At 38.8% G+C, this 17,235-nt stretch overlaps 1 protein-coding gene across 4 annotated transcripts in view; it reads right to left on the bottom strand.

The window, feature by feature from the left end:
• Window positions 1-17,235, bottom strand: part of ATP11C (ATPase phospholipid transporting 11C) — a 167,916-nt gene that overhangs the window by 25,953 nt on the left and 124,728 nt on the right. For all 4 annotated transcript variants that reach the window (XM_065915266.1, XM_065915265.1, XM_065915262.1 and 1 more), the window contains 4 exons: window positions 14,803-14,905; window positions 13,017-13,162; window positions 8,545-8,604; window positions 46-173 (listed from right to left, as the gene is read on the bottom strand). In XM_065915266.1, the coding sequence (XP_065771338.1) occupies window positions 46-173; window positions 8,545-8,604; window positions 13,017-13,162; window positions 14,803-14,905 (437 nt within the window). The remainder of the gene's footprint in view (window positions 1-45; window positions 174-8,544; window positions 8,605-13,016; window positions 13,163-14,802; window positions 14,906-17,235) is intronic.

Raw genomic sequence — 17,235 nt, 5'->3', positions numbered from 1 at the left:
CTCTGAATGTCTGAGGGGATTTTACCTTACATATGTTCAACTTACATGTACAATCGGGGATCTGAGGTCAATGTGTCAATATTGATGTGCTGTTCCAGTAGACTGTAGGCCAGGATGGGCAAGGATGTGAAGCAGATATTGTACATTGTAAGGTAAGCGGCATCATACAGTGGCTATAATGACAAACCACAAAAGAGAAATAAATGTACTGGAACAGTCATCTGCCAGAGGATATTAAACTGTCTAGAAAAATCACAAGCTTAAACAAGACAGTTTCCTTTCACACTTTGTGTGACAGCAAAAAACGGTTTTGTAAATAAGGTCACTCTGATGATTACAGAAAAGAAACTAAAATATTGTAATGCACCATATTAATATATCCTCCCTTTAAAAATAGGATCTTATTCAGAATGTTTACATGCTATAAACTCTATTTCTAACAGATACTAACCAAGAACTTTTCAAAAGATTTTCAGTGAATGAAGACCAATTAAGTATAAGAGAGGAACTCCTTAGGAAAACTAAATATAAGCAGTGGCCAGCCTGTGTCACAGTTTTTTTTTTTTTTTTTTTTTTTTGTTAAAATTTTACATGCTTTTAAATACCACTATGACCCTCTCTGGACTGTATTTATGATAGCAAATGTGGCCATTTACTAAGGATTAAATAAATATATTCACAAAAATCAAAGCTAAATATATTCACATGGTCATGACTCTTTCTTGCCCTGAATTCCGTAGGCTCCAGACCAAACTTCCTGCTGGGTGTCCCATAGGACAACCTGCAATTCACAATGTCTAAATGCAAACTCACTCATTCCCTTTAAATTCGCTTCCTCCCACATTCCCTACTTCAGTAAGTGGCCCCACAATGTTTGCAACCCTAGTATCTACTTTGGTGCCTGGTACTGCTTATTTGCTCAAGACATTTTGTTTTAATTGAGTGATTCTCTTTCTACCTCATTAGCCATTCCTTCTCAGGCTCCTCTTCTTCCTGAGCCCTCTGTGTTGGCGTGTTCCAGCACTCCATGTCTGGAACTGTATACTCGCTCTCTAGCTGATCTCATACAGTCCTGCGGTTTTAATACAACCCATTCACTGAAAATTCCTGTATGTAGCCCAGACCTGTTCCATATGACCAACAGCCCACTCAATACCTCCTCCTGAGTGTCTAGTATCTTTCAAACTTATGTCCAGGACTGAATTCCTGACTTGTCTCACCTGAAATCTGCTTCTCTTGAAGTCTTCCTCATATCTGGAAAGGGCAACTAAATCTTTTTGATCAACCAGAACTGAAATCTTGGATTTATCCTTGACTCTTCTCTTTTTCACAATCCCTATCCAATCTATGAAGAAGTGTTTACTGGCTCCACTTTTAAATACATTCAAAACTACACTACTTCTTAGCCCCTCCACTCTGACCGTCATGCAAGCCTTTAGTTGGTCTCCCTGCCTCTTCTCCCTTTGACCCGTAGCCTATTCTCAACACAACTACCTGAGCAGCTCTACTAGAAAATAAGTGAAATCAAATCATTGTTTTGTTCAAACTTTCCAATGGATTCCTTTATCTCTAAAAGTAAAGAAGTTTCTATAATGGTGGGGCTGTAAAGTCCCCCTTGATCTGGCTTCTCTTTACCTGTCTGTCACCTTCTCAGTCAGACCAATCTTGATTTAACTTGCCACATCCTCTCGAACACATTTCCTCCACCCTGTCTGTTTTTCCCCTCTTATAGTACTAATTACCTTTTAATTTACATGATAAATTTATTATGTTTACTGTATCTCTCTTCACACTAGAATTTAAGCTCTGTGTGGGCAGGGATTTTTACTTATTTTATTGATAGCTGTAGCTTAAGAAAAAGCAAAGCAGCCCCTGACATCCAAGAGTTGGCCTGGCACTCAGAGCTAGGCACTGGTGCTCTGTAGAACACAAACAATTTCACAAAACAGCAACATCAAACAAGGCCACTGTGACTGTGATGGATAGAGACAAAAACATGACCGCTCCATAACCACTTCTGAACATAGACACAATATAAACACTGTCCAGATCACAATAATGACCAACATCTATGTTCTGGCTAATCTGGGTGACTACTACTTCTTGACCAATGAAATGTTAGCTTCCTGGACAAGATTTACTAACATACCCAGTCATAAAATTAATCCCATTTGCTAACAGCAGCCAGCAAAGCCCTACTATTCCTTAAACCCTTCCCCAAATCACCTAACTCAAGTCCAAATCTTACAAGACTTTTCTAACACTCTAAGAAGTTCCATTGTTCCTCATGGTGTACATTCTTTCTGTTGCATTGACTAAGAAACCTAGTTTGATGAACTGCAAGTGTTCTCCTGGCTCTGACAATCTTGAATTCCTAGAACAGAACTTGGCTTGCAGGAAGCATTCAACAAAAACTGGATGAATGAATGACTAGAGATTGGAAGCTATAATGTATTCGTAGCTGATCTGACATTATAAATATGCCTTTATTGAAAAAATATTAAGGTGCTTACAATGAACCTTGTTTTGATGAAAATATTTACTGAGTTCAGTAATTTCTACACAGTGATACATTTTGTAATATAACTGTTACCTATGACCTGAATAGACAATATCCCATATTCACATGAATCTTTTACATATATGAAATGTTTCTGATTAATAAAATGCATTTAAATTTAAATGTGACACAAATTAACAGAATTATACATTTCTAAATCAATGTCTATTAAAGATACAATTAATATCATAGTGGATGTTGATTCAAAAAATTGGTAATAACTTGAATAGAGCATCAGTTCATTCATTAGTTGACTTCAAAAATATTTGCTGGGGGAAAAAATTTACTGAGCGTTTACCAAGTGTGAAATACTGAGAACAGAGAAGATTCACACCCTGTCTGCAAGGAGTTCGAATTCTAGAGTGGTAGGCAATTGCTTCTTGGCCTTTCGGCTAAGATCAAATGTAGAGGGGGAGGCAGCGTGGTGACTGTATAGGGAGCTGGGAGAGCCTAGAGGAGAGGACCAGATTTCTTGCCTGCAGCAGACACAAAGCAAGATACAATGCACGCAACCTTTTCAATGAACTTAAAAATACATTCTACATAAAAGACGGAGACAAAATGTGATCCACTGGAGAAGGGAATGGTAAACCACTTCAGTATTCTTGCCTTGAGAACCCCATGAACAGTATGAAAAGGCAAAAAGACAGGACACTAAAAGAGGAACTCCCCAGGTCGGTAGGTGCCCAATATGCTACTGGAGATCAGTGGAGAAATAACTCCCGAAAGAATGAAGGGATGGAGCCAAAGCAAAAACAGCAGCCAGTTGTGGATGTGACTGGTGATAGAAGCAAGGTCTGATGCTGTAAAGAGCAATATTGCATAGGGACCCAGAATGTTAGGTCCATGAATCAAGGCAAATTGGAAGTGGTCAAACAGGAGATGGCAAGAGTGAACGTTGAAATTTTAGGAATCAGTGAACCAAAATGGACTGGAATGGGTGAATTTATCTCAGATGACCATTATATCTACTACTGTGGGCAGGAATCTCTTAGAAGAAATGGAGTAGCCATGATAGTCAACAGAAGAGTCCAAAATGTAGTACTTGGATACAATCTCAAAAATGACAGAATGATCTCTGTTCATTTCCAAGGCAAACCATTCAATATCATGGTAATCCAAGTCTATGCCCCAAACAGTAATGCTGAAGAAGGTGAAGTTGAATGGTTCTATGAAGACCTACAAGACCTTTTAGAACTAAAACCCAAAAAAGATGTCCTTTTCAGTATAGGGGACTGGAATGCAAAAGTCGGAAGTCAGGAAACACCTGGAGTAACAGAGAAATTTGGCCTTGGAGTACAGAATGAAGCAGGGCAAAGGCTAATAGAGTTTTCCAAGAGAACGCACTCCCTCTTCCAACAACACAAGAGAAGACTGTACACATGGACATCACCAGATGGCCAACGCTGGAATCAGACTGATTATATTCTTTGCAGCCAAAGATGGAGAAGCTCTATACAGTCAGCAAAAACAAGACCAGGAGCTGACTGTGGCTCAGATCACGAACTCCTTATTGCCAAATTTAGACTTAAATTGAAGAAAGTGGAGAAAACCACTAGACCATTCAGGTATGACCTAAATCAAATCCCTTATGATTATGCGTGGAAGTGAGAAATAGATTTAAGGGACTAGATCTGACAGACAGAATGCCTGATGAACTATGGACAGAGGTTCGTGACACTGTACAGGAGACAGGGAGGAAGACCATATCCAAAAAAAAGAAATTCAAAAAAGCAAAATGGCTGTCTGAGGAGACCTTACAAATAGCTGTGAAAAGAAGGGAAGTGAAAAGCAAAGGCGAAAAGGAAAAATATACCCATTTGAAAGCAGAGTTCCAAAGAGTAGCACGGAGAGATAAGAAAACCTTCCTCAGTGATCAGTGCAAAGAAATAGAGGAAAACAACAGAATGGGAAAGACTAGAGATCTCTTCAAGGAAACCAGAGATACCAAGGGAACATTTCATGCAAAGGTGGGCTCAATAAAGGACAGAAATGGTATGGACCTAACAGAAGCAGAAGATATGAAGAAGAGGTGGCAAGAATACACAGAAGAACTGTACAAAAAAGATCTTCATGACCCAGATAATCACAATGGTGTGATCATTCACCTAGAGCCAGACATCCTGGAATGTGAAGTCAAGTGGGCCTTAGGAAGCATCACTACAAAGCTAGTGGAGGTGATGAAATTTCAGTTGTGCTTTTTCAAATCCTAAAAGATGATGCTGTGAAAGTACTGCACTCAATATGCCAGCAAATTTGGAAAAGTCATCAGTGGTCATGGGACTGGAAAAGGTCAGTTTTCATTGAAATCCCAATGAAAGGCCATGCCAAGAATGCTCAAACTACCACACAATTGCGCTCATCTCACACGCTAGCAAAGTATTGCTCAAAATTCTCCAAGCCAGTCTTCAGCAATATGTGAACCGAGAACTTCCAGATGTTCAAGCTGGTTTTAGAAAAGGCAGAGGAACCAGAGATCAAACTGCCAACATCTGCTGGATCATCGGATGAGATCCAGCAAGAGAGTCCCAGAAAAACATCTATTTCTGCTTTATTGACTATGCCAAAGCCTTTGACTATGTGGATCACAATGAACTGTGGAAAATTCTGAAAGAGATGGGAATACCAGACCACCTGACTTGCCTCTTGAGAAATCTGTATGCAGGTCAGGAAGCAACAGTTAGAACTGGACATGGAACAACAGACTGGTTCCAAATAGGAAAAGGAGTACATCCAGGCTGTTTATTTTCACCTGCTTTTTTAACTTACATGCAGAGTACATCATGAGAAATGCTGGGCTGGAGGAAGCACAAGCTGGAATCAAGATTGCTGGGAAAAATATCAATAACCTCAGATATGCAGATGACACCACCCTTATGGCAGAAAGTGAAGAAGAACTAAAGAGCCTCTTGAAAGCAAAAGAGGAGAGTGGAAAAGTTGGCTTAAAGCTCAACATTCAGAAATCTAAGATCATGGCATCTGGTCCCATCACTTCATGGCAAATAGATGGAGAAACAGTGGGAGACTTTAGTTTTTTGGGCTTCAAAATCACTGCAGATGATGACTGCAGCCATGAAATTAAAAGATGCTTACTCCTTGGAGGGAAAGTTATGACCAACCTAGATAGCATATTAAAAAGCAGAGACATTACTTTGCCAACAAAGTTCCATCTAGTCAAGGCTATGGTTTTCTCAGTGGTCATGCATGGATGTGAGAGCTGGACTGTAAAGAAAGCTGAGCGCTGAAGAACTGATCCTTTTGAACTGTGGTATTGAAGACTCTTGAGAGTCCATTGGACAGCAAGGAGATCCAACCAGTCCTTGCTAAAGGAGATCAGTTTAATTCTCAAGGGAGAAGACTAGTTTGTTGGTACAGTGCACTACATTCTCGTTGAAAACCATCCATTCCATTTTTGCTAATGATAAATTGAAAGAAAAAAAAATCCAAAAAAAAACCCAGATTGACTGGTGTGTAATTTAGTCTTGAATTTTATTCAAACAAAAGGAGCATCAATCTACTTTTGTTCCACTATGGTACTTTGAGTCTATATGAGAGATAATTACAATTTTTAGATGCATAATCAGAGGAGACAGAAAAGTTCTTAAAACAAACAAACAACAAACAATACTGTTGTTGTGAAACCTGTTATGAATGGTATCTTTTCATGAAGAAAAAAGACCAGTCTATTCCAGCTTTACTAAACAAAGAGTAGATTTTTGTTTAAATAATCTGCATCCTGGTGCCATTTCTACTTTCTCCATAGCTCATATCTAAGTTCCTGGGTTGGAGAGAACACCTGAAGTAGACCTAAACTGAAAAAGGCTGACTAACCTGTGTGTATTCTACCAGTGAAGTTGCTCAGTCGTGTCTGACTCTTTGTGACCCCATGGGCTGTAGCCTACCAGGTTCCTTCATCCATGGAATTTTCCAGGCAAGAGTACTGGAGTGGGTTGCCATTTCCTTCTCCAGGAAGATATTCCCAACCCCAGGATTGAACCCAGGTCTCCCGCATTGCAGGCACCACGCTTTACAGTCTGAGCCACGTATTTGCAATAACAGTCTATGCATTCAGCAGCAGCACAAGGCCAAAGTGGAAACGAAAGCTACAAACATCACTACCTCAGATATGCTAGTCACTCAGTCATGTCTGACTCTTTGCGACCCCATGGACTGTAGCCCACCAGGCTCCTCTGTCCATGGGATTTTCCAGACAAGAATATTGGAGTGGGTTGCCATTCCCTTCTCCAGGGGATCTTCCTAACCCGGGGGTTGAACCTGAGTCTCCTCCATTGCAGGTGGAGACTTTACCGTCTGAGCCACCAAGAGACCTTCCTTTTATCTGGTACACTTTTTCTAAGATGCCTGCCTAGGATATTCCCTCATTTCCTCCAAATCTTTGCCCAAATGTCACCTCATCAGAGAGAACTTCCCAGATCAGGTTGTCTAAAAAAGCAGCTCTCTTCCCCAGTCAATAAATCCCCTATTCACTTATTGTTTTTTTTTTCCTTCAGAGGATGTATCAGTATCCAGTGTAATATGTTTGATTGCTGTTTGTCTCTCCACCTATCACTCACTCTACTGCAAGCTCCATGGGTAAGAGCTTTGATCACTGTTACATTCCCAATACTTAACAGGGCACACAGTAGACACTCAAGAAGTATTTGTTAAATGAATTCATGTACCAGTTGAGCAACTGAGGAAGGCAAACGTCAACTCCTATGAGAACCTAAGCAGACCCCTGACAGCCTAGGGTTTCCAAAACCCAGGGTTTCCTTTCTTTCTTCATACAATTTTTGTTTGACCAACATGGTTTTAAAAACCAGCTTCCCTTTATCAGCTTGCTACAAAATTTCAAAATGTCTTTTTAAAACTTGCATTCATCATCCATGGAAGTGAGGAAATATTTTGATCAAAACAAATATTTTGATCAATAGCAATCTGAATGCTCAAGAAAAGTTAACTATCAGAATTTTAAAAACTGTTACCAATGCTGTTACTTTTTAATACAAGAAGGCTGATGGCACTTCCTATAGCCAGTAGATAACTAATTCATAAAGTGATCAGCTTAACAGGCCCCATGGGGCTGACGACATGGAACTGATGTAAGAGACAGCATACCATATAGCAAAGAAGCAAGTTTAAGAGAAAGAGAGCAGTCACTTCCCATTGGAAAGAATACATTCTCTAAAAATACTGCCAAGAAATTAGGAAAAAAATCACTTCCTATCATGAAGAATGGAGCTGGCCTTGAAATATAGAAACTCAGTTTCTAATACCCGTGATGATGTTATCAGCAGCTCAGCTTGGTAAAAATCACTGAATTGCTCATAGATAAACTACAAAATTTCTGAGTCACTGAGCATTATAGCTCCCTTAGTTAGCTATACTTCCACTAGAAGCAATGCAAAATGTATTTCAGTTGTTAAAAGAAACCTACAAACGTGCCTGCTCATCCAACCACTTACATATCAAGTCAACATACAGCACATTCTGTATGCAAAAAATGTTCAGAAAACTACAGAGAGCTACCAGTGTAGAATTCTTTATCTAATCCAAGGCTTTATCCAGGAATTACTGCTTCTTGGTTAGCTTAAACATCAATTTTTTTTTTCTAGAAGATCAACTTGAGAAAATGAAAAGATAAAAAAATTTTATTTGATGAAATATAAATATAGTATAACATTTTAAAGTTATTGGAAAACATTATATATACTGGCAAAATTTTTTTAAAGGATCTCAACTCCAATAGGATGTACCAAATAACTTTCAAAAAGAAAATAACAATAAGACCATTACTGAAGCAAAGACATAAAATTTTGCTATTGGTCAAAAACCAGGCCAAGAAGACCAACTGTTGAACCAAGGGGAAAAAAATCCTTTTATTTTGGACATACCTTTTTAAATCTCTACAATCCAATACACAAAAGGTAGTTTATTAACAACAAGTATAAACTACATTACAACAAATACCTAGGGAAACCAACCTGCTGTGAGAATCCACAGAAGAACTGGTACAAAAATTGTGGCAAAATGAAACAAAGGTTCTGGGGAAAAAAAATGAAGAAAAGGGTTAATATGTTTCACTCCATCAACTTTTCGAAACTAAAACAGGAAACTGTACTCAATAGTATAGGCAGTCCTAAATGCTTCTAATGTCACAATGCAATAAACTTCTACTCCTGAGTTATAAGGAAACAATTAAAAACAATAGATTACATTCATATTGATACCAACTTCTGCTCTTCTCAGGCAGAAGACAACCTCACTTACTTTATGAGATCCTCTTGCTGTTTTAGAGAAGAAATGAGCTCATATAATATGAACACTTAATGGTACTGCACCTTAAATACCAACTGGGTTTGTAAAATCATCACGAAGTAGACTGACATAAAGCTCTAAGTGTATAATTTAAAGTCTGTTAATGCCAATAAATAGGAAATTATTATAGTATATATTGACACAAACAAGTATCAACTAATGGTTTATTGCCTTTGTTACTACCTCATTAAACAACCAACTATTATTATTGATCATCTACTACAAGTAAAGATGACACTGGGTGATACAAAAAAACAAAACCTCTCTTCTCTAAGAGAGTTATCACTTAACTGGGAGAATATGAAAAACAGATTAAAAAAACACAAGCTGAGAATGCATAAGGCAGTAAAAGCCACCAGGTAAGAGGATAAATACTAAAATTAAATTAACATCTTCAGGCAAAACTACCAGCACTAATGTTTTCAAATGGGTGCTGTCCTTCAGTATAAGCTTTGACTGTATTTGAGCCCTGCTGTCACTTGCTCATGTCTCTGGATTTCTCTTTGGGCACCCCCTTCAATAGTCCATTTTTGAGCCACGTCAAAAAACCATCTCTTTCCTTCTGTCACACATGCTCACTTAGCTAATTTTCCATTCTGGGAGACCTGAGGCCGTTTTTAAAAATCCAGTGGATCCTCTGCCACAGCTGAGGATATTTAGGTGAATACACTGCCGGCTGTGGAGGACATTTCTAAAGAAAACTGCTACACGTGTTTTGAATAAGTCCTACAGCACCAGAGTGTCAGAGCTCCCAAGGCTCTGGAAGGGCAACACTCATTTGTATGGATCAATTCTGGCAGAATGCAAAATACTGTCGGTAGCCTTCCTACAGTACTTTATGTATATAAAAGAAGTGCTCTGAGGAAGAGACAGTGTTAGGTGTGGATTATGGGGGTGCTTTGTGGGAAGGGGAGGTCTGACTCTCCCATTAGAGTAACAGTTCCATGAAAACAAGGACTTTGCCTGTCTTATTCCATTATGAATTCTCAAGGGCCTGAAATAATGCTTGGCACATGGTAACACATTCAAGCATATTTGTTGATTGAATAAAAAAAGAAGTTAGACTTTGAACTAGGTGTTAAAGATGAGTACGATATGGTGAGAGCAGGAACCAAGGCAAGACCATATGTATTTTAAACATATCACGTAGGACAGGGTGGGGTGCCTTAAAAGCCAGACTAATTCTTAGACAAAAGAAAGTGAAGTTTCTGGAGGACAAGTTGAAAAGTGGCATTTTCTGAACATTAACCTGGCTGAATTATGCAACTGAATGGAGAAACAGAAAGCAGGAAGACCTGTCACTCTCAGGGCAATAACAACTGGAAGATGCAAAGGCAAAATAAGAGGAAGGAAGGCATCTTAGCTCAGCCAGGGTGGTCAAACATATTACAGATCATCTTGGGACGAAAGGCAGCATAAGAAAGGAAGCATGCTAAGTCAGTAACTAAGGTGAAAATGGGCACAGAGATTCTAATGAAGACAGAGGGTTTCTGCATAAATAATCCCCTAAATTGAGAACAGGGATATATAACTTACTGATCACTGGTAAACATTAGCCATCTTAATACTTGTTTTGTTTTTCTTAACAGAGTGTTCCTTCCATCTGGTGGCAGTTGCTTGAATTGCAGGCCAAACTCTTAAAGAGGCAAACAAGCTTCTGGAACAGGATCAGAATGCTAGGCAGGTATGTAGGGCCAAATCTTCATGGGCTCCCCTTCAAGGGGGAGGTAAGAGAGAGCAACCATCCATCCCCACGTGAGGCTGTTAAGTTACTGAGTCCAAGGCCCCATAGACTCTATATAAATAACATAACCACACAGAAATGGTGGAAAAGGAAAAAAAAAAGTAACTTTGGAAACACTATTTTGACTACATACTCTAAGGCTAAAGAGCTAAAGACAGAAGTGCACACACACATATTTCTCAAGTTAGTCAGACTTGTTTCCCACAGGAATATATGAGTCAGCAATTCTGGAACTACTTTAAGTATAAACTTGAGGATTTAGCAAATAAATAAGTAATGCAAATGAGAACCAGGTTTCTCACTGCTGAAGAAAGGAGTTACTAATATGGAAAAGGGAAAGGTTAGATAGAATGATCCTTGCGGTGTCAGCTTTAATCAAAGGTATCCATACAAACTGAGTTCAAGTATTGAGTTTATATGGATACCAATGACAATGAGCACAACGAGAACCAGATCTAGATTTCTAAATACCATTTGTAAAAAAAAGACCAGAGATCCTTGGAGAAAAGTCTGAGTCTAGGACTGGGGAAGGAAAAAATACAAGAGAAGCCTAGAACATCATGTGGTACCAGAAAACAAACAAAACTTTAAAAAAGGTGATGGTCAGGGATGGGTATACACAATGGGTATAAAGTTTTAGTAAGTAAGTTCTAGAGATCTGCTATGCTTAACAGGACTATATTCTTTCACTTAATAATCTGCTAAGGAGATAGAGCTCTTGTTACATGACATCACAATAAAATAAAAAGTTAACGATGGGCACATGGTGAAAGGACACAGGTGCCAAGTCCGTGACAATCTGAGTAACAATGAATGATGGTAATGAATTTCAACACAGAATAAAGTATCTGGTTCAGTGGGAGAATGCTCTTTTCAAACAAAATTACATAAGCAAAACTGAGGTGTCCTGACATCCTCAAAACACCATCTAAATCAATGTATCAAAGTTGACATTATCATGAATGGGACATACTGACAACACATCCTCCTGATATGATGCCCTCAGCAGGTTGCAATAGCGTTTCTGTGGTAATTGTGCCCAAACTTGAATCTAATAACAGGCAAATATTAGACAAACCCAAATTGAGGGACAGTCAACTAACTAAATGGCCAGCATTCTTCAAACATGTTAAGATCATAAAGACAAAAAAGACTGGGAACCTGGGAACTATCCCAGGTAACTCTATGGCTGATTCATGTCAATGTATGACAAAACCCACTGAAATGTTGTGAAGTAATTAGCCTCCAACTAATAAAATAAAAAAAAAAAAAAAAAAAAAAAGACTAAGGAGATCAGGATCCTTAAATGCAGGCCTGAGATTGAAATGGACCACAAAACAAATACCTGTGGGACCATTAGCAAAATTCCAATACGGTATATAGACTAGTTAATAATGTGCTAATTAATATCAATTTATTGATCTTGGTAACTATGCTGTGTGTTATCTAAGACGCTAACAGTTGGCAAAGCTGAGCAGAGAGTATATGAGACTTCACTTATTTTGCAACTTTTAAAAAGTATGAAAATATCTCAAAATGAAAACTGAAAAAGCTTCAAAAAAATAAACAGAACAGAATATAGGATAGGAGATCAAGTTCTGGTACATGGTTAAAACAGGTAAACCTAACGTATATGTTGCATAAATTATATCTAAATTTATATATTATATACCATTTATATCACTATATATCATATAGTAATGTCAATAGGATAAGTCATTGTTTGGTGCAGGGGTGGAGAAGATTGGAAAAGCACAAGGAAACTTTCTGGGGTGATACAGATGGTCAATATTTGATTCTGGTGGTAGCTACATGGACGCAAACATTTGTCAAAATCAAGCTATAAACATTTAATGGGTACTGCTACTGCTACTGCTAAGTCACTTCAGTTGTGTCAGACTCTAGGCGACCCCATAGACGGCAGCCCACCAGGCTCCCCCGTTCCTGGGATTCTCCAGGCAAGAATACTGGAGTGGGTTGCCATTTCCTTCTCCAATGCATGAAAGTGAAAAATGAAAGTCAAGTCGCTCAGTCGTGTCCGACTCTTAGCGACCCCATGGACTGCAGCCTACCAGGCTCCTCCGTCCATGGCATTTTCCAGGCCAAGAGTACTGGAGTCGGGTGCCATTGCCTTCTCCGTTTAATGGGTACACTGTACTGTATTTAAACTATACTTTAAGAAAGTTCACTTAAAATTTTTCATCTCAAATCTCTTTCATTAAAAGGAATTTCTGGTTTCTGATTCATTAAATAGACTGCCTCTGTTTTCCTGATCACAAATTTCAGGGCTAAGACACTAAAAAAAATATGAAAAAAGAACAAAAATAAACCTACAACCAAGCCAAGTCAGCGCTGCGTTAAACTCTCATAAATTACAAATATTTGATCACATACCTTATAGAAGAAATACTGTACCAGGTGTGCTATTCTCACATAATATAGATGTCCATGAGCCAACAGCAGTTTCTTTAAATGCTTAAACTTTGGGACCGAATAATCGCTATTCCTGGATGCTTGGCGACCTTCTTTGCCTTTAATACCTAAAAAAAGACAATCTCTATAGGGTGAGTATTTTTATAGAGTAAGTAACCACCTCATCTGTTACTTCCATGTTTTTCTTGCTTACAAGCACAGTTCAATTGAATAGTTTAGCTTTGTTTTCTTAAGCAAAAAGTGCTTTTTATCGGTGAGATTTATCAATAAAAAGTAAAATTGTTTAATTGGCAATTACCTATTTATAACAAAACATAAAAAAATTAATGAAATCATTATTTTAATCATGATAGGGCAAAAATTATACTGAGGAAAAAATTTAATCTCAAAAATACTGAAGATATTTTTGAAGGTACTTGGTAAGTGATTAATTATACACGGCACCAGACTAGGTGCTATATTAAAGCAACTCAGAGACCTGGGGTTTATGGTTTAAGAGATCAAAACTGAAGAGTTGTAGTGAGATGGTTAAGTCCTCATACCGAATGATACTCTGAGCAGTGGTTAGCTAACACTTAGTCCTGTCCAAAATGTCCATAAAGCAGCTGGCTCACACCAAAGAGCCTCAAAATTTGCTCTTGTCCAAAATGCCCCTGAGCATACTTGGTCCACACCAAATAGTTCTGGACAGCACCAAATTTCAAGGGGGCTCCTCAGATGGGTCTGTGGTAAAGAATCCACTGGCCAATACAGGAAATGCAGGTTCGATCCCTGGAGGGAAGGGAAAGATCCCCTAGAGGAGGGCATGGCAACCCACTCCAGTATTCTTGCCTGGAGAAATCCATGGACAGGGGAGCCTGGCAGGCTATGGTCCCTATGGTCACAAGAGTCAGACATGACTTAGAGACTAAATAACAGAATTTCAAGGACCTTTTGGCGTGGATAAAATGCACTGTGGACATTTTAGACAAGATCAAATGTCCTGCAAGGCTGAGTAGCAGCCCAAGCTCAAGCTTGAGCCCATGAGCTCAAGTGGCTTCAGGTCATTTCTGGTCAACAGCCCATGAGTCGAACTAGAGTTCCACAGTAAATAGGGTTACTTCCAAATGGAAAGAATTTGGGAATCCAAACTGCATTACAATAATCCCCAAAATACTAATAATGCTATTATTTCTCCCCCTCCAAAAAATGCTGGGGTGTTAGGATTGCTGCCTCCCAACAACCTAACAGGGGGGAAAATGGTTAAGTCATAGAGAAGCTGCTGTTGCATGCCAACATGTAAATTCACCACTATAGCCCAAATGACCATGCATAAACATCGGCATGAGGAAAATCAGCCAGCCAGTTATCACTTCTGAGTTCCAAACAGTTAAGGACCTCAAAAGATACAGTGCAGCAACATAAGCAGGCGATCTGGCCAATGGTGAAAAATCAATACAATTTCCTGCATGCTGGCAAAAATGAGAGCTAAGTGATCGATCACACGGCCAGGAGGTTTCAGAAATTTGGTTTACTTGGCTAATAAAATAATATCCTCCAGCCTGGTATTGCTACATTTCCACCAGGGGTAGGTCTTATGCATGGGCATATTCCATGATCAGAGGAAAACCTTCATTTGATTAACAATGATCATTCCCAAATTCAAATTCAAGATGAGCAACCAAAACAATCTCTAGAATAATAAGACCACTCTACCTAAAAGCAATACTGATACCTTACAGCCGCCATCTCATTAGATGTTTCTTACCTATGCCCACATGGGATTCCAAGATCATGCTAACATCATTGGCACCATCACCTATCGACAGTGTGATTGGGCTGCCTTTTAAATTCTTCACCATTCTTACAATCTAAACGTTAAATACAAGAGAGGTATAGAAAAGGTCAAAGCAGAATGTGAGCTTGTACTCCATGGGGGTATTTGCCTCATTCACACTTGTAAATGGAGGCCTTGCAAACAGAAAGGTGCATATAAAAAAAGTCTGTGCATATAATAGTATCGAATTCTCAGGGGAGAACAACACAGCTTTTCAAAACGTAACACCAGTGCCTACTTGTTTCTAGTTTTCTAATGGATGAACTGTCTAATCCATGCCTTCTATCCACATCAGAGAGCAGCATGCATCCCCTCTTGTCACTGCTTCACATGTCCTTTCAGATCAGGTAGTGAAGGAGAGAAAGTGCAGACCAGAGAGCTGATATGGGGTAATATGCATGGGGCTACCAGGACAAAAGTGGGCAGTGAGAGGATAATGATTTTGGTCACCTCTTCCTCTCTCCTCCCTGCTGACACTCCAACCACCCTGTGTGCACCCCAACCCTTATTTCCATCTAGCTGCCGACTAAACTTTACCAAATCTTTATGAGTGCTCAATATGATTTGATCTCTCATACAGGTAGCTGCATTTTAAAAGGGGGCACCCTAAAGGTGATGACCTTTGCAGAAAGATGTCTGAGATGTGTATAAAGCATCATCATTCCCTGAGTGTCTCTTAAAGATATGTTGATGGCACAGTGCAGCTCAACGCTGTGTTCATGGTAGGTACTGAATAAAAGAAACCTTCTCCTGGCAGAGTTACTGTGGGAAGAATATTGGGTAAGTGGCTGTCCTCCTACCAATGACTGCTTTATGTGACAACCCTCAAAACCCCTTGGAATCTAGCACCTTTTAAACAGCTTATGTAAATCAGTAGTTAAATAATGTCTTGCAAAATTTTTGTACTCTCAAAGGCTTTCACCAGGTAACATAAATAAAATCCATTCCCACAAAACTGAAATGATTAAAAATACTTTATATGAGGCAAAACCACCCTGCAGTCTTTTCTTTAAACAAAATTCAGTCAGGTTTTAGTTATATTAAATAGCGTACCAAAAAAACCTGACGTCTAATCCATTTGACACAAAAATGATGTTACTAGGAAATGCCAGTTTTTCCCCAATCCTTCACCTCAACTTGGTTCTTTTTAAAAACTTTATGAGTGTCAGAAATAATCAGTGAGTCAAAGATAAAAGTAAACTTGTTTTTAATGGGCTACATTACTGGTTTAACTAATTGCACTATTATACTATATGTAGTAATGATCTAAAAGAAGAAAAATGCAGTCAGGAAAGGTCTAGGGAAGGCAATAAAATTATCAAGGGTGACAGCTTCTGCATGCAAATATAGATTAAAAAGGTGAAAGCCAGTCATTGCAGAAAGATAAAAGGATATATTGCTATGGACCATAAAACCATGAAAGATCTAGATAGATAAACATCGAGTGTTTTTTTTTTCAGAAGTTCCAGGTCACTGGAGATTAAGAGATTAAGAACCCTTCAATCTCTAGATAGCCTCACAAAAAAGAAATCAATTTACCAGAAAGTATTTATTGATCTACTATAACTACATGCAACACAATGTGCAAAAGTGAAGTGCAAATATCCAAAAAGGATATGTGGCTTGGTCACACACCTCAGGAAGTATATAATGAGGAATGGATACAATAACATCAGAGAAGCAGATTAACAATAAAAGATAATAATACTCAATATGCAAGAGAATATATAACACTGTCATCTAAGTTGTCCACATAAGAAGGCCTATGATGTCAGAGAAGGAAGAGGACACTGCAGGCCAGAGTGATGAGAAACGATTTTACAGAAGGAAGCGTGGGTTGATCTAAACCATAAAGGACTGGTAAGATGTGCATGGATGGGGAAAAGGGTTTGGAGGAGTATTCCAGGGAAAGGGAAGGGCACAATCTAAGGCATACTGACAATTAAGTCCAATATATGCTCAGAAAATGGGTCTGATTTGACCAGACCAATTGAGTTTTCATAAAGGGGACATGGACAGGTAGATAATATAATGTGGGGCCATATTATAAAAGTGGTAACAGGGTGCAGGAGAAAGGAGAAATGATAAGAAAAGGCTAGACTGCAGGCTGAGAGAGAAGTTAGTCGACATGGAGTTCAATGAGCCGTTAAAGTCCTGGACCTGGAAGGTAACGGAGAGAGATGGAAAAGACAACGTACTAGAAAATGGGCAGAATTTGGTGACTGAGAGCACATGGAAGGGTAAAGCATAGGGGACGTCAATATACAGATCTAGAAGTACAGTGAGCTCAGTAACACTTGTAAAAAAAGACAATGAAAATGACAACTGGACTCTAGAGAAGGTTGAATTGAGGTGATAATGACA

Source organism: Muntiacus reevesi, chromosome X (genome assembly GCF_963930625.1).
Source record: "Muntiacus reevesi chromosome X, mMunRee1.1, whole genome shotgun sequence".
NCBI lineage: Eukaryota > Metazoa > Chordata > Mammalia > Artiodactyla > Cervidae > Muntiacus > Muntiacus reevesi.
The sequence above is the reverse complement of the archived record's forward strand: the minus strand, read 5'-3'. Positions and strand labels throughout refer to the sequence as shown.